The 18,351-nt window shown below is 40.6% G+C and overlaps 1 protein-coding gene across 4 annotated transcripts in view; it reads left to right on the top strand.

The window, feature by feature from the left end:
- Htt (huntingtin) overlaps nt 1-18,351 on the top strand; it is a 140,813-nt gene that overhangs the window by 53,706 nt on the left and 68,756 nt on the right. For all 4 annotated transcript variants that reach the window (XM_028758313.1, XM_028758315.1, XM_028758314.1 and 1 more), the window contains 13 exons: nt 183-320; nt 1,070-1,228; nt 1,321-1,418; nt 2,715-2,854; nt 5,004-5,067; nt 5,505-5,605; nt 5,963-6,109; nt 7,445-7,565; nt 9,050-9,126; nt 10,271-10,422; nt 11,504-11,706; nt 14,391-14,517; nt 16,048-16,175. In XM_028758313.1, coding sequence (XP_028614146.1) covers nt 183-320; nt 1,070-1,228; nt 1,321-1,418; nt 2,715-2,854; nt 5,004-5,067; nt 5,505-5,605; nt 5,963-6,109; nt 7,445-7,565; nt 9,050-9,126; nt 10,271-10,422; nt 11,504-11,706; nt 14,391-14,517; nt 16,048-16,175 — 1,655 coding nt within the window. The remainder of the gene's footprint in view (nt 1-182; nt 321-1,069; nt 1,229-1,320; nt 1,419-2,714; nt 2,855-5,003; nt 5,068-5,504; nt 5,606-5,962; nt 6,110-7,444; nt 7,566-9,049; nt 9,127-10,270; nt 10,423-11,503; nt 11,707-14,390; nt 14,518-16,047; nt 16,176-18,351) is intronic.

Below are 18,351 nucleotides of genomic sequence, written 5' to 3'. Positions count from 1 at the left end.
AGTACAGCAGAGTAGATGCAGAGTTGAGGGGACACTTACGGGTTCAGAAGTCACTTTGTTGGTCTATTGGTATCTGGTAATCAGGGTGAAGTTTACTTTCCATTTCTGCTAACAGAGGGAATGAGAGAGGTGAGTTTTGTTTTTTGGAAAAGACTAAAAGGGCCTGGGTGGTTCCTTTGCAGCACTGGTTCCAGACAGAGATGTAAGAGTCAGTGTGAAGGCCCTGGCCCTCAGCTGTATTGGTGCAGCTGTGGCCCTTCATCCAGAATCGTTCTTCAGCAAACTGTACAAAGTACCTCTTAATACCGTGGAAAGTACTGGTATGTTGACAGTTCACTTTTTTTACCGGTTAATTTGTACTTAAGCTATCACACAGCCTTGCCTTCTTTTGTCTTAGAGCAGTGAGTGTTTCTAGTTAGCGTATATAGTTCAGCTGTGTTAGAGCTCCCCATATGGTCATGTTCTTGGTCTCCTGACTCCCCTTATGTGTAGTTTCCATACACATGACCACATAAGTTATAAAGTAAAAATCTGGAAATGTAAAAATTATTTATACACATATTCTATTATTCTTAAATCATAGGCTGCATTGTTAAATTGCTCTGTATCACATTCACCTGGGCCACATCCATATTCAGACTGGTCAGGACAGCACCACACCCTGTCTGCTGTTGGACACAGTTGTTCTGGAGCAGAAAGTGTCTGCCACCTTCTTTCTTTTTTTGAGTGACAAGGCAAACCTGTGTTATTGAGTTTAAAGTTAACAAATATATACTAGATTGATTGTTTCTAATCTTTTATTTTCAAAAAAAATCTTGGAAGTTGGATTTTAATCTGACAACATGGAATCACAATTTAGAAATTCTGACATATTGAGATAATTTCCATGTGATGACTCTAGAGCCTTTAAACCCCAAACATCTTTTACTACTTAGGAAATTATAGTGAGGTCCTTTGCAGATGTCAAGTGCTCCCTTTTCCTCCTTTTCTGAGAATGAAGCTTCATTTGTAGTATAAATTTGATGGTGGAGAGAGAAGGTACAGGCTGGGCCCTTTGTGTCCTCCACAGAGGACCAGTATGTCTCTGACGTCTTGAACTACATCGATCACGGAGACCCCCAAGTCCGAGGAGCTACTGCTATTCTCTGTGGGACCCTTGTCTATGCCATCCTCAACAGGTCCCGTCTCCGTGTTGGTGACTGGCTGGGCAACATCAGAACCCTGACAGGTAACTGGACAGTTTGTTCTGGTGTCTTTTCTGGATACTATTGCCATGTTCATGTTTCTATAGAGATATTTCTTACTCATTTTTCTGGTTAGGAAATACATTTTCTCTGGTGGACTGCATTCCTTTACTGCAGAAAACTTTGAAGGATGAATCTTCTGTTACTTGCAAGTTGGCTTGTACAGCTGTGAGGGTGAGTACAGTATTTTACATAAGCTGTTCCTTGCCTTAGTGAGCTTACCATTGATTCAGTTAAGTTTGGAACTTAATACGTCACATTTCTGTAAACTGTAAACAGTTCTTTTCAGGGGTTTTCCACTCAGCTTTTGGGAAACATTGCCATAGTATTAAAATTTATTAAAACTTTTACTTTTACTTTTTAGAATCCTTATTTGAAATATTCTTTCCCCTAAAGGTAGTGTTTAGAAATTTACCTTGCTATTTTGAAATAAAAAATTTATTGATTTTTTAAAAAAATACTGTTTTAAGATACTAGAATGTTGAGCTGCAATGAAATTATGGGTATTATTTAATTGGCCTTTTGTTAAAAGAGCCTTGGTTCCTCATGTGACAGTAAGGTGGAACATTTCCTATTAGCTAGATCATAAGTCACAATTGGCCATTCAATAGCAGAAAACTTAACTGGAGAAAATCAAAACAAAAACAGTGATTAAGTCTCGGGAGGGGGACTATCATCCTTTTTTAAAATTTAATGACCTCACAGTAATATTTTTCTAGTGGTGTGTGTGCGTGTGTGTGTGTGTGTGTGTGTGTGAGAGAGAGAGAGAGAGAGAGAGAGAGAGAGAGAGAGAGAGAAAGAAAAGGTGGCTATGAGCCACCTGATGTGGATACTGGGAACCCAACTCGGGTCCTTCAAAAGAGCAATAAGTAGGCACTTTTAACCAGTGAGCCATCTTTCCAGCTTCCAGCACCATTTTTTTTAAAGTTAAGTTTCAGTTAGTAGTATCTTTTGAGCAAAGGAGGCATGCTGATAGCAGAGGTGCTATGCTGTGGATATATGTGTGTCATTCATGTATAGGATAACGCAGGATAATTAATGTCTTTAAGCTCTGAGGCTGTAGGCACTGTAGCAATACAAGATCCACTGTGCTTCCTTGTACATCAAAGAAGTCTAGTCACATCTAAGATACTCTTTAATAGGGTCTCTTCTCCTTATGCTGGGCCTGAAACTTCTTTTCACGTGTGACAGGACTATATTGTGTCATCTCGTAAACCAATGTTCCTGAGGCTCAAAAGACAAGGGGAAGTAATCAGAGGCAGAAAGATACAAAAGTTCTGTGTAATGGGCACATTTACTTTTAAACTCAAGCATAGTAAGATAAAGCTGTATTGTGAATACTTCTGGGAACCTGTAGCATTCTTATTGCTACTTAAAAATAGACTAGCACAAAACAGGTGCATGCATGAGAGTGCGGTTTTAAGATGAGGTGTCTGACCTGATGCCTTCTCCCATGGGCTGGGCCTTCAGCACTGTGTCCTGAGTCTTTGCAGCAGCAGCTACAGTGACTTGGGATTACAACTGCTTATTGACATGCTGCCTCTGAAGAACAGCTCCTACTGGCTGGTGAGGACTGAACTGCTGGAAACTCTTGCAGAGATTGACTTCAGGTAAGGGAACCAAGTTCCGATTCAGAAGTTCAATTTAAAAGCTAAAAGTCCCGAGGTCTCTGTAGTTGGCATGACTGTTATGTGTACTGCCTCTTTGGATCGTCTGCAGTTAACAACATGTGATAATTCATAGTACTTTTTATTGAACTCTGAACTTGGAGATTTTGATATTTTAAGTGGATAGATGTTTCTGGTTGTCCTGGTTTTCTAGATGGTTGGAGTGAAAAAAATAGTTTTATTATTTTTAATTATTTCTAAATATATATGTCTGTATTGGGCATGTGGGTTTGTGTACATGAATGCAAGTGCCTGAGAAGGCCAGAGGTGTCATATCCCTGGATCAGAGTTAGATGCTGTGAAGCCTCCCAATATGGCTGCTGAGGACTGCACTCCAGTTCTCTGGAAGATCAGAAAGGGATTTGTTGTTGTTGTTGTTTTTAAATTCTGAGCTATCTTTCTAGCCCCACTGAGTTGTTTGTTTATTTAAACAGGCTATCAACTCTGGTTTTTTGTTTTTGTTTTCGTTTTTAGTGTACTTACCTTTATTCTGATTTATGGAAGATAGATGAATGGTATTTGGTTACAGTTTAAAAGAAAACTTGATGACTGGGGAGATGGGTGATGGCCACACAGACAGAACTTGAGCTTGATAGCAGCGCTCATGTGAAAGCAGAGGCAGTGGTAACCGAAGTCCTGGAGAAGTGGAGGCAGCAGGGTCCATGGACCTTGCTGGTCAGTCACTTTGCCTAGCTTAGCAGGAAGAGTCCTTGTCTCAAAGAAAAAGGTGGCTTTTTGCCAGGATAGTGCTGAAAGTGAAGTAGAGAACTCTTGCCCCTCCCAAAGCTAAAGACAGAGTTAAGACAGTCAAAGTCGGGAAGCAGTATGGAAGGTTTCCTAATACCCTCTACTTTCCCCTTGGGCAGTCCACAAACCCTTATAAGAACACTCCTAGGATAAATAAAGCTTGACAGTTCCACCATCATCTATTCTGTCCCCTACCCAGTCAGTCATGAAGAAGCTAGGAGACAACTCTGTTCATTGTGGTTCTCAAGACCAACAAGCACAGGATCTAGCAGGCTATAAACAGCTCTGTGACGTTGATGTGGCCAAAGTCAGTAACCTGATCAGGCCTGATGGAGAGAAGACAGCATGTTTGACTACTTCCTGATTATGATGCTTTGGATACTGCAAACAAAATTGAGATTATCTAAACTGAGTCCAGCTGGATAATTCTAAATACACATTTTTTTAACCATTAAATGTCCCTTACCCACCCCCCCCCAAAAAAATCTACAAGGTAGATGGCTCCTGAGAAATATCACACACGCACGCACGCGCACGCACGCACACACGCGCGTGCGCACACACACACACTCTACTCACTCTCTTTCTAGAAACAAAAATTCCAATACTTAACATGTTGCATCTTTCATTTCCTCAGAGTAAGTTTTAGTTAGCAGGTTCTTTTAACAGTTTCTTTTAGAAGGGAAATGTTCATTTATTATTCATATTTTTTTTTCTGTGTGGTTACTATTCTTTGCTTGTTTGCTTGTTTTTGTTTTTTTGTTTGCCTGCATGTATGTGTGTGTACCATATGCATGTAGTGCCCATGGAATCCAGAAAAGGGAGTTATAACCCTTGAAACTGGAGTTATAAACAGTTGTGAGCTGTTTGTAGCTTCTGGGAATCAAACTCTGCTCCTCTGTAAGAGCAGCCAATGCTCGAGCAGCCAATGCTCTTAACCATGGAACCATCTCTCCAGCCTGTTTGTTTGATTTTTTAAAGCTACTGTAGATCCTATGGATTTTTGTGTCTCATCTTCAGACTATCTCTGAAAGAAGGATTATTCTGTCATTGCAATTAGGACTGTGGAATGGGGCCCACAGCTGGTCACTTAGGTGGGAATTTCAGTGTACTTGTCCTCTCTCTGTTTAAGCTCAGTCATGGAACACTTACGCTTGAAGTAGTAGGTTTGTATTTAGATGAAAAACGGTTTATCCAGTGCTCACTTGTTTAGTCAAGAACTTATAGAAGAAGACATTTAGACTGCCTCTGAGAGACTGCTTTCATGTTGAGCTCTCTGAGGGCTACAGGTCATTCACTGTTTGCTAAGTGAATGACATCTCTGTTGAATGTGCTCTTTTGTTAGGCTGGTGAGTTTTTTGGAGGCAAAAGCAGAAAGTTTACACCGAGGGGCTCATCATTATACAGGGGTAAGCAATTCATTTTGTGAGACTGTGGACCTTATCTTCTGGAAATTGTCTTAGGAGGGTCTCCCTAGTGGTGTGAAGTTCTGCTGAATGCCTGTGTTGTGCTATATATTTAACACTTTATGTCATGAAACTTGTCAGTATATGCCATGGGTTTAAAATAAGTCATCCTGAATTCTTCCTGACTAGCTTTCCAAAGTCCCTTTCTTAACTAGCTGGATATAGTGGGCCATGCCTTTAATTCCAGCACTTGGAAGACAGAGGCAGGCAGATCTTGGTGAATTCAACACTAGCCAATCTTATCTAAATAGTGAATTTCAGACTAGCCAAAGCCACATAATAAGACTGTATTTCAAAAAATCCAAACTCCCCCAAATAAAACAACAACAAAAACAACATTAAGGAATTTAAATTTATTTTTATTTTCTGTCTCTCTAAAGTTTCTAAAACTACAAGAACGAGTACTCAATAATGTGGTCATTTATTTGCTTGGAGATGAAGACCCCAGGGTTCGACATGTTGCTGCAACATCATTAACAAGGTGTTTTACCAGTATTTATCTCTTTACTCTTTGGTTGAAATATATAGTAAGAGAATGGGAAAGGCAGAAGGAATCCCACTTAATTATTTAAAAAGAACTTAATAAAGTGATAATTTGAAAAAAACCAAATCACTAGCCTTTTATTGTAAAACTAATGTGTTTTCATTGTCAAATTTGTAGTTTAGAGATCAGCACTAAGAATGAGAGTTCTGCTGCTTTCTACCTCCTGGGTGTAATTGCTGTGCACAGCTCTGATGGCTGTTGTGGGCATTGCTTGGGTTAGCCATCTGGGGAAAGGAGTAGTGATGGGTGAATTTCACGTATCTTCTGTGTAGATCAGTTTTCCTTTCACGACAGGCTTATCCCAAAGCTGTTTTATAAGTGTGACCAAGGACAGGCGGATCCAGTCGTGGCTGTAGCAAGAGATCAAAGCAGTGTTTACCTGAAGCTCCTCATGCATGAGACGCAGCCACCATCGCACTTCTCCGTCAGCACCATAACCAGGTACACTGCCCATAGCACCTTGCTTTGTCAGCAAAGTATGTCTCCCATGGTGCCCGCTTTCCTCATCTCTTTTCTTAAAACCATATGCAGCCCCTAAAAGAGGAGGCCTTGTTCATTAATAGAGTATTTATCTGACATCATGGTTTGCCATAGCCCCCTGTGGTCTCAGTCAAATAACAGTGATGTCCTCAGTCTTGCAATGAGTTCTTTAAGTTCTTCATCTGATAATTGTATTTTTAGTATTAAAAATACAATTTTTAATTTTTTTTTAAATACAAATTTTTTGTTTTTTGTCTTTTTTTATTTTTAGTATTGTTAGTGAATGACAAATGCCGTCTGAAAATCTGTCCATGGAAAATTTTCACTCTTTTAGTGAATTTAGCTAATGAATGGGTGGGCTCATGCCAAGTGTCAGACTGCTGTGCGTAGTCTTGATTCTCAGGCCTGTGTTGCTAGGGCATAGGCAGGTTCATTGGCCACATAATCTGTCCTACCTGGCCAGTAGATTGGCAGAGCAAGAAGGTTCCGGTGAATGTACAGGTTTCTTGGGAACTCTGGTTTGTAAGGAAGATTGTAGTAACAGTAGTAAAACATGCCCTTAGGATGGTTGTCTTTTAAATTCTTCTTAAGACTGGATTTACAGGATACTTTTCTCTTTTGATGATTTGAAACAACACACATACAACTCAGCCAAATGACTTCCAAGCCCACATAGTAATTTGATATTTTTTTTCCCTGAATTTGGAATTCAACTCATCAAATTTTAAAGTCATTACTCCTAAATGACCCTCATCTTTTCTCATGGAAAAACCAACTTAAGAAAAAAAAAATCAGCCGGGCAGTGGTGGCGCACACCTTTAATCCCAGCACTTGGGAGGCAGAGACAGGTGGATTTCTGAGTTTAAGGCCAGCCTGGTCTACAGAGTGAGTTCCAGAACAGCCAGAACAGACAGAAGCCCTGTCTTAAAAAACCAAAAAAAAAAAGAAAAACAAAATCAGCCAACAGCACACTGTAAAGAATGTGTGTGTGTGTGGGGGGGGTATCTAGTGAAGGAGAAGTCAGGAGTTTTTTGTTTGTTTTTTGTTTTTTGATTTTTGATTTTCGATTTTCCTTTTTTAAATGATGAACAAACTTATTCCAGTCTTTTTGGAGAGGCCTTTTGCATGCTAAGCAAGTGCTCTACTACTGAGCCAGACCCCAGCCTCATTCTCAGCTTCTATTTTACTCTAAAGTCAATGCTGCTTTACTTTCTTCTGGACCTTAATCATAAACTTTTAAATGTCATTTGATCATGAAAAATGCTTTTAGAGCCTTTGTATTTTTTTTCTTACTAGAATCTATAGAGGCTATAGCTTACTGCCAAGTATAACAGATGTCACCATGGAAAACAACCTCTCAAGAGTTGTTGCCGCAGTTTCTCATGAACTCATTACGTCAACTACACGGGCACTCACAGTAAGTCTCCTCACTTGGGCTTAAGATGATCACCTTGCATGTCTTTTACAATGGGAAGGACCTGTGTGAGGGTTCTCTCTCTTGAGGTGCTTTATAAGGAACTCGTTGTAAATAATTTATCCAACCTAGAAAGTCATCATATAAAAGTTCTAAAATGGGCTGGGTGATGTTGGCTCATGTCTTTAATCTTAGCACTTGGAAGACAGAGACAGGTAGATCTAGAGTTTGAGGCCAGCCTGGTCTACATAGTGATTTTCAGGACAGCCAGTGCTACACAGAGAAACCCTGTTTCAAAAAAACAAAACAAATCTAAAACAGGCTCTCCAGATGGGGCAGCAGGTTTTTAGCCTAATGGCCTGAATCAGATCCCTAGGACCCATACATTTGAAGGGAGAGAACAGACCCCCACAAGTCCTTTGAACTCTATATGTGCATGTGGCATAAATATAATTTAAGTATAAATTTTAAAACCTCATAATCTGAGTTGATAATGTACCAGAAATTTAGAATGCCTCTAGAATGACTCTGACTTTGTAACTTATACTAAAGGATTAGATGAGAAGTGTCAATTCCTTTTTTTTAAAATCACATTGAAACTGGATAAGAGCTAATATATGAAAATCCAAGAATGATTATATTTCAAGTACAATAAAATACTAAAATAACATACAGTAATATGTTAGACACCTGTTGATATATTGCTTTGGAGAATTTTAATGATATGGAGACATGTAACCTAAGTTTTAATGTTGATGACAGATAGAATAAAAATGTCTTGGAAATGTAGTTTGATTCTAGGTTAGAAAAGTAATATTTATGTGTCCAGTCTTTACAAACTCAGAAGAAGGACAAGCAGAAAATTGCTAGGATGATTTTGAGGATTGTGACTTTCATTTTCTTACTTAAAATTTTAAAGTATTCATAAACTTTCTAAAATAATCACATGTAACTTTTAAAATCAGAAAGAGGAACATTTTGCCATTTTATTATGTAATGGTTCCTTGAAAGACCTTTATTTGTCCAGTGGAAGAAATACTTGGACATTGTTGAGATTTCAGCTGTCTTGCAAACTTTCAAATTTGTCTTTTGTCTTTACAAATTTGTCTTGCCTTTCAAATTTAAATTTGTTCAAGATACAAAATTCATTTTAATTGTGATTTGCACATGTTAAAGCATGGGTCTGATCTGGAGGTTTATTTCAATCATTTTGAGCTGAGGTCTTGAGGGAGGAAGAGAGAGAGACTTCTAGAGAGACTTTGAGTCTCCCTGGACAATTAGAGTTCCTAGCAGGAGCTGCTGGCTGCCTTTCTGTGAGTTCTCCAGCTCTGTTGTTTAAAGCATACAGTGTCCAGTGGTAGGATGACTACCTTGTAGTTACTTACAGGTCTCAATTTTTATTTAATTTGTTTTGTGTGTGTATAGGTTTAATTCAATAAGCCTTTGGTGGTGTTTGAATGTGATTTTCCCATTCCTTTCTTTTGCAGTTTGGATGCTGTGAAGCCTTGTGTCTTCTCTCAGCGGCCTTTCCAGTTTGCACTTGGAGTTTAGGATGGCACTGTGGGTATGTACATTCTTCAGTGTGCAAGTCAACTACCTACCCAGAACAAGCACAGCTGCAGGGTCTTTCTTTTTCTTTCTACTCTAATCCCCTTCCCCTTTTTTCCCTTCCTTTTCCTTTTATGTTGGATCTCTTTGCCTTTTTTTGAAAAATATATGCTGGAACCTTTGTTTCTGTCATGTAAGATATGTGAAATCAGTGAAGAAACTATTGGGGATGCTGAAACAGTTGTGACTCGTATGAATGTCAGGTGCTTGTAAGCATCTTTAGGGGTCTGAGGGTATCATCTGTGGGCTCATTAAGGAATTTTCATATGCAGAGAAAAACTTTCTCATTAGTTTGATTCTTTCTAAAATTACTAGGTAATAAAAGTCAGTCAGCATCCAGAATTGTGATGAGCTGTAAGAGTCTGCTCTAGGAAATAGTGTACGTCTGTTATGTTCCCTTACAAAATAATTTCTCCAGTAGATGCCCTACTGCCATCTGCGTATAACTTAGTTTTCTCAGCACTAATAAGCAAACCTTCACTTGTGCTGATGACTGAGAAACTTTGGGAGTTCCCATCATATCTGGAAGGAAATCTAAAGATGTCTTCTGAGTGTAAATATGTGGCCAACTAACAGTTGCATGCTTTGTCATTTAGAGTGATTGTTCTGTTTTTCTGTGAATCCTGACTGAACAATTACAGGTTCCAGTCATAGGTTCTGCACTTTTGAGCAACTTTGACATTGGAGTACAGTCTGCTAAGTCAAAAGGGGAAGAAAATTTGAACTTCATCAGAAGAATCATTCTAGTTCTTTCAATGAACCCTCTACTGTGTGATTTTATTTCCCAGATGACTTTTGTCATTTGGTTGTGATTTACAGGAAGAGTGTTAGTTGGTTAGCAGTTTTAAAATGATAGTGGCTCACACCTGTAACCTCAGTACTTGTTAAGCAGAGGTAGGAAGTTTGACACATTTTGCAGCACAGCACAGGCTGCATAGTGTGTTCCAGGCCCTGAGGACTACATTAATGAGAGTGAGACCCTTTCTTAAGTAACCCAAACCACATCAACAAACAAGGTAAAAAGATAAAATGGGTGGCTCATGGCATATTTTCAGGGGGTTTGAAACTTCAAGTTTGACTTTGGAAATGTCTGCTTTCAGAGTGCCCCCACTGAGTGCCTCTGATGAGTCCAGGAAGAGCTGCACTGTTGGGATGGCCTCCATGATTCTCACCTTGCTTTCATCAGCTTGGTTCCCACTGGATCTCTCAGCCCATCAGGATGCCTTGATTTTGGCTGGAAACTTGCTAGCAGGTACTGGCAGAGATAGGCTCTTAGACTTAGTTCTGATTTGCTGGTGACCGTTACTCAGGTTATAAGAACACGATTGTTATTTTGGGGGACAGCTGGTTTTGGGGGGGACAGTCATTTTCCTTAATCCAGATTTGAGATGTTGCCTGTTTATGTGAATGTGTATGAAGGGGGTAGTTATGTGCTGAGTATTTTAGGTTTGGGTGTGTGTAGGTTACAAGAGGTTTAATTCAGTGAGCCTTTGGTGGTGGTATTTGGGTGTGATTTTTTTTTTTTAGTCCATTTTACTGTGGATAAACTCATTTGGGTTTTGTTTTCTGGGTACCCTGTGGCAGGCAGTGGTTTGGTCTAGGCTTGGTCTATAACAGGTAGGGTTGTATTCTTCAAGGGGTTATAGAGTAGCAGGAGATACACGCAGACAAGCACAGTAGCAGCAGAGCAGTTGTATACATTCTTATTTGGTCAGATTTATAGGTTAATAGAAAAGGATATACCAGGTGAGATATTGCATATGTAAAGATTTGGAAAACTGAAAAATTATATAATATTGATTATAAGTTACTGTGGATATCACCTGAGGACAGGAGTAAGAATGGAGAATACAGCTAGCCAGGTCAGAAAACATTGAATCTACTTGGGGATAGGGTACCAGGTCCAACTGAGGACTAGTGACTTGTTCTGTTTGTCATTGGTATGTTTTCTGGAGATCTCTCAGCCTGACTTAAGTTTGGGCTGGAACTTGTAGGGAGGTTCTGGTGTTTATGGGAAAAGACGGAGCCATGAGTGCACTTTTAGGAGTAGAGAAAGGGAGTAGAAAGCATAATGGAGGCAGCATCTCCAGGCCTGATCTCCAACTGCATCTCTGTTGTGAGGATCATACCTATAGCTGGAGAATAGTGGAGAATAGTGACTTTTTGAAAGATTGAGGCTTGGGGGCCAAGTAGCACTTTTATGTGAGTTCAAGACATCTGTTTAGATGTAGAGGTTCATCCATATGTTAGTACAGATCAGTGAGACACTTAAACCACAACCACTTCCCACCTCACACATTGGAGGTAGAGTAATATGTGTGCCTATGTCACAGCAAGTGCCCCCAAGTCTCTGAGAAGTTCATGGACCTCTGAAGAAGAAGCCAACTCAGCAGCCACCAGACAGGAGGAAATCTGGCCTGCTCTTGGGGATCGGACTCTGGTGCCCATGGTGGAGCAGCTTTTCTCCCACCTGCTGAAGGTGATCAATATCTGTGCTCATGTCTTGGATGATGTGACTCCTGGACCAGCAATCAAGGTAACGTGTTCCTTGGGGGCAGCCATTATCATCTGCTTAATTACTGAACTTACTGAACACCCATGTTACTAGTCTGTTCCTTCTCTATTTCTTGCTATCAGTGAAGAAAATAGCTTATTCAGACACTATTTAACATAAAGATGTAGTTATTTTGTATTCTTTTTTGATATCAGCCAGGAAGCTCAGAAGTGATAATTTCCCCTTAATCTCCCAGGTTCCTTCATTGCTTTCTTTTCCCCATCACAATAAAGCCTTTGAAGAATCACCCTACCCACAAAGTCCCTCCGTCTGCTCAGGCATGGACTTGCGTGTTGAGGTCTTTGGCCCTTTCTGGCGGAACACTATTCCCCTACTTGAGCCATCCATTCTTCAACTCCAGTCTATCTGGCTTCTGATGGCCACCTTTCAGGGTACTTCCTGCTATGGCAGTCATTTCAGTTTTATGGGTACTTTGACAGCCTTTCTATCCTCTGGGCTACTTTTTTCCCTGAGTGATATGGCTTCCTGTGTTTCTTCCAATATCCTGCACTGTCTAGTTCAGGGTTTTTTTTGTCTACTGTTAAAGGTGCCATCCTGTGGATCACCTACTTTCTTTCTATTCTCTGAGACTTTCTGCCATTGTGGAAATTTTCCATGTCCGTACCAGCCACAACAGTAGTCACTGACCACATGAGGCACTTGTGTTTTTGAAATGTGGCTGTGTGACTGAGCTGAACTGACTAAATAGGCTACTAAACCATTCACTAGGGAGTCAGGCTGCTGATGTACTGATGTCTGTCGGGGCTTCAACTCTGTGGAGCCTTAGTTCTGTGTGCCTACTATCCTGGTGATGCTTCTGTGAGGCTGACTCAAATGTGTCAAATGCCTTAACCAGGGCCTGGCCTTCTTATCTTTCCCTCCTTTGTACCTGTTCTCTTCTCACACTTTGTACTTTGTCATGATAGAAACAGGAGCCACCATAGTTTTATTTTAGCTCACTATTCTTTATTTTTCCAATTAAATATTTTGTTTAAAAATGTACATAAGGTTGGGTGGTAGTGGTACATGCCTTTAATTCCAGCACTTGGGAGGCAGAAGCAAGTAAATCTCTGAGTTTGAGGCCAGCCTGGTCTTCCAGGACAGCCAGGGCTACACAGAGAAACCCTGTCTCAGAAAAAAAAATTAGCATAAGTATACCTACATGTCCATGTGCACAAACATCTCTTTGGCATTAGTGTACATGTTCGTTAATACATACCTTCTCTTTTCTGGATTCTGGTATAAACTAGTGTATCTGCACTGGCCTATTTTTGGAAATCATATTATTGAGGTAATTCACATTCCGTAAAATTCAAGTTATGCAATTTAATTTTGTTTGAGTCTGGGCCAACTGGCCTGAAACTTACTATGTATCCCAGACTGGCCTCTGACTCATGGGTGATTCTCTCAGCTCAAACTGCCAAATACTGGAATTACAGTGTGGGTCACCACATGGTTGTTTTGCTTTGTTTATAAAATTATGCCACAGAGTTGTGTGGACATGACTACAGTCAGCCCTGTAATTGTGACTCCAAAATCTTTCCATGCCCCTGTCTCTGGATAGCCATTGCTCTGCTTTTTTTATCTGGGCGTGTTTCTCCTGGACAGTTCTAATGGCCTCATATGCTTGGTGGATTTGTAACAGGTTCTTTATACCAAAAGTTACTTCAGTTTGATATTTTCTCACCTGCCCCCTGAAGCCTTCCTGCCTCCTTCTATTCACTGCCTTGCCACAGCCATTCATCCTGATACGCTGCTTATCTTTATAGATGAGGATCAGAGGTGCATAGTGACTCACCCAGTTTGGGTTACCGTCATTGCAAGGCCTCAATGACTACTTATTCTCACAGTTCTAAAAGCTAAGAATTCTAAGATCAAGGTACTGACAGATTTGACCCCTGGTTAATTCTGACCTTCTTGTGGAGGATGGGGAAAGGGAACACCTGGAGTCTCTTTTTGTAGGAGCAATGATTCTATTTATGAGGGTCCTGCCACCATGACCTCATTCTGAAGCTCCCTCCCCCTCTATTGCATTTTCTTGATTTCAACAGATGAGTAGGGCAGAGGCTGAGGCCAGAAAGGGAGTGGGGAAGACAGCAAAGACCTGATGTGCCTGCCTCTTACCATGTTGTCTCTATCCTCCTGTGTCACCTTTCTTCTTTGTGTGTAGGAGCCTGATTGTCCCAAGTATCCTTGGGGTTGCATATTGGAGAGCATGGGCTATTGACTTGTTGGGTTTTAGCTATGACATTGAGCAGGTGGCTTAATTCAGAACACTGTTTCCTCACTTAAAAATGAAAATGTAAGTGTTTCACTGTGCTTACTCATGTGATAGTTCACATAAAATGTCCTGATTGCCTTTTCTTAGAGGGGACGTGGTTGGGGGTGTCAGTGACTTTAGGTCCTTTTAATTCCCTGGAGGCTCTCCCTTCTCCAACCTATTCTCAGTGCTGGTGAGGAAGTTCAGAGCCATACCTGCTATGTACAGTTATGTGGGTGAAAGTAGGGTTATCTTTGTAGTATCTGAGCTCTGTAATAGGAGCTCAAAGGCCATGAGTTGCCTGGGCTAGTACTTTCCAATACATAGTGGAATTGTATATTAGTAGTTTCAGGTTTTGGTTCCTGTATTAGCTTTATCCCATTATATTTTTGTTTTTTTATTTTAGGCAGCTTTGCCTTCTCTAACAAATCCCCCTTCTCTAAGTCCTATTCGACGGAAAGGGAAGGAGAAAGAACCAGGAGAACAAGCATCTACTCCGATGAGTCCCAAGAAAGGCGGTGAGGCCAGTGCAGGTAGGAAGCAATTTCTGGAGGGCAGAGGGCTGCCTGTGGTGCAGAAGTGTAAACACTGTAAGTAGGAGAGCTGACCCCCTGTAGTACAGTCAGGGAAGAACTCTCTGGGCGCTTCCCAAGTGTCTGTGTAATAAACTATCACTTTATAGAGTAAAGCTATAACAAGGAGCCTGCTTTTCTGTGCTTACTTCCTTCTTCCCTTCTTGCAAGGAAGAACTCTGAGTTTTTATTAAAAGGGCAAAGATGGCTAGGAGTAGACGTGGGGGGGGGGGTGGTAGTCCAAAACAAACGATTATGATTTGGGAAGAATTCTGATAAGGCAAATGAGGAATTTGTTTGAGAGAGGTACCAAGACAGTGGAAGCCAGTGGAACCGCTTTCTTTAACTGCTCAGGAGGTAGAGTGGATTGAGAGTTTGAGGCCAGTTTGGTTTTATGAAGTAAGAACTTACCTAAAAACAGAGACAGAAAGGCACAGTGGAGATAGTCATCTGATTTGGAGGAGTCTAGACATCACACAGATGTTTGGAGGGGCTCCTGTACTTGGGGAGATGTCAGGTCAAAAGGGCCAGAGTTTTGACATAGTTGAAGTAACAGAGTCCTATCTATGCCCTTTTGGGATGGGAAGCAGAGTGATTCCTGTGTCCTGTGGCTACCTTCTTTCTGTGGATGTTCACTCACAGCAGGCTTCGTAGACACATGCTGCAAAGCACTTGTCTGTAAGCCTCATGTATGCCTTAGCATAGTACTTGACTTTTTTTTGTTGTTGTTTTGTTTTTTATTTTGGTGAGAAAGCTTTAAAACTTCCTGGTGATTTTCATGTATTTGATAAATTAACCTTGTAGCAGGACTATACAATAGGTCTCTTTACTCTGTGAGTGTTCTGTATTCTTTGACTAACTATGAAATCTTAAAAGATCCTCTTTCCAAAGAGTAGATTGGCTAGAGTAGTGCAGGAGGATTTACTTGTTTAAAAGCTACAGACTTGAAAATGTAACCGATGACCTCTCAAACCAAGCCCTCCAAGTGAGAAATCCTTAGAAATTTAAATAAAGATGAAGAACAGGAGACTGCTCTGCTTGGCACTTGGCACTTTAGTCTCAGTGTAGTAATGTATACACCCTTTACAGTTTCCAGAACATTTCCACAGCACTTAATGAATGGGCTCAGAGCTCGTTTGTCTCAGAGTCAGCCCCATGTGCCCCTGGAACCTTACTTAGACCAAGAGATCCTGAGGTTGTCTTCAGCCGTTTGGTCAGCTGAGGCCACAGATGACTCCATCAGCTGATGTTCTTCTGCCTGCCACTTCTTTCCATTCCTTTACTCTCAGGTTCTTAGGATTTTACTGAATTCCTCACTACCTCCCAGAGCACATACTTCAAAAGTCAGGGAAAAGACTTGAATGTTTTTGCTAGACCATTCTGAAAAGTCATCATTGCAGTAATTGCTGTTAAACTTAGAAAGTTTTTTTCTTAGATTTTAAAGTTTAATTTTTGGGTTTTGGTGTTTTGTTTTGTTTGTTTGTTTCTAAGCCTCTCGACAATCAGACACCTCAGGACCTGTCACAGCAAGTAAATCATCTTCACTGGGAAGTTTCTACCATCTCCCTTCCTACCTCAAACTGCATGATGTCCTGAAAGCTACTCATGCCAACTATAAGGTACTGCTCCCTGCTTATTTCTGAACATGAATTTCCATGTACCCATGTTCATGCTTACATAGAAAGAAGCCCTGTAACATAGGATTTAAATTTTGTTTCTCACTTGTCTTCTAGTTTAGTTTATAGAAGCTTTACAGATATTTAGGAATTTTATACTTGAGCAAGGATCTGTGGTCTCTGGGTGTTGTTTATTGACTCCCCAAGAATACCTTGAATTTAGAAAGACATATCTCAAGGACTCCTGGGGCTCAGTATATAGTTCTGTTTATAGGTAAAGCTCATTGCCATGTTCTGAAGACACAAAACCAAGCCAAGCAGGTTTCATGTGCCTTCTCCCTCTGTCAGCCTTATAAGATAGTACAACTGCACAACACAAACCAAAATTGTAGCTTCAGGGGAGAGAAGCAGATGTTCACTATAGACCTATAACCTTTGTGCCCTTGTCAGTTAGGGTTTTCTATCAGTTTAGAGAACTCTTTTGCTAGATGGCCCTGATTCAGCTTTGTATTGGCCTTTGGATGATGGTGTCTGGGTTTACATCTTTTTTTTCCATAATTACCCAGCATTTAAGAATGATTTGTAGATTTACCCTTATTGATGTGAAATCCTATCTTTATCAAATGTTAAGATCTCATGATTGTATAGTTTCATTTATGTTTTTGTTAACTCATTATGTTGTTGTTCACTCATTTAATAGCACATTTTAATTTTTTTTTGTAACTAATGCATTAATTATTTTTGAGACTGGAGCCCTAGCTTGACTAGAATTGGCCTCAAACCTCAGTGCCTCAGACTCACAGTAATCTACCTGCCTCTACCTACCAAGTGCTGAGACTAAAGACATGAGCCACCATGTGCTTGTAGAAGGACATTTTAAAATTATTGTGGTTTCCTGATATAATTCCCATTTTTCTTTAGAATTTTCTGGATAGTATCTATTTTTACATGTGAAAATTTGAATAGCTTGTCTAATTCTAAAACCATGGAGAGTGTTTCCTTTTAGGATCATGTCCACTGTGTGTCTTCCCACAGGCAAGTCTGATCTAAGTGAATGTTAGACTGAGATGGCCTTTTTGATCACAGGATACCTCTCTGTTTGTTAATGCTCCTTTCCTTGCCTCAGAAACTATGAGAGTTAAAAGAATTTTTAAAGGAACTTAATAGATTATTCACCTAGCCCTGGTATTTCTTAATGTTTCCCAAGTGTGTAACTTGTTTACTGAGAACTAGTGATAGTGTTCGGAGCTTCTGTTTATGTACTCTGTCAGCCCATGTGGAGGAGAGCACATGTAGTGTTCTGCCTGTTTGTGCTTTCATCGTCTGTTATTAGACCCTTTCCCATGCTTCCAGTGTGCCCCTCTTGGCCCTCTTTTTGTCCTGAAACCTCAAGAATTTGCTTTTAATTTTGCCTCTCCAATACCTTTGCTCTCTGGTTCCACTTCTGTAACTCTTAAGTTTGTGTGTTTTGAGTAGCTGTTCTGCCCTACTGTGTCTTCTCACCTTGTCTTTCCTTCACTCTTAACACTTAAAATCCCTTTCCCTACCCACTTCTCTCCTGCTTCCTCTTCTTTTATTTCTCCTCTTCCCCATTACCCTTCCCTGTTGTCTGGGTGTCTTTAGGGTTTTACTGCTGTGAACAGATACCATGACCAAGGTGTCTATAAGGACAATTTTTAATTGGGGCTGACTTACACGTTCAGAGGTTCAGCCCATATCATCAAGGCATAAGCATGGCAGCATCCAGACAGATATGGGGCTGGAGGAGCTGAGAGTTCTACATCTTCATCCAAAGGCAGACAAGAGAAGACTGGCTTCCAATCAGCTAGGACAAGGGTCTCAAAGCGTACTCCCACAGTGATCCACTTTCTCCAACAAGGCCACACCTCCTAATAGTGCCACTCCCTGGGCCAAGCATATACAAACCACCACGCTGGGGAAAGAAGTGTGATTGGAGTGAAGCCATTCCTCAATAGGGCCTTTGATCCTACATATAACATCACTGTATTATTCTGGGCTATAGGATCTCAGGTCTCACTGCTGGTGTCCCTTTCAGGCCCTCACATACTGAGGTTGATCCCAGTGCACCCCAGGTTTAGACCTGTTAGATTATGTAAAAGCAGCTGTAGAGGGACAGAGGATGCAAAGAAATAAAGGCTCAGTCTGACCATAGGCAGAG

The sequence above is a fragment of the Grammomys surdaster genome, unplaced genomic scaffold, assembly GCF_004785775.1.
Source record: "Grammomys surdaster isolate TR1022 unplaced genomic scaffold, NIH_TR_1.0 126187, whole genome shotgun sequence".
In the NCBI taxonomy this organism is placed as follows: Eukaryota; Metazoa; Chordata; class Mammalia; order Rodentia; family Muridae; genus Grammomys; species Grammomys surdaster.
This window is presented reverse-complemented; position numbering and strand designations above follow the sequence as displayed.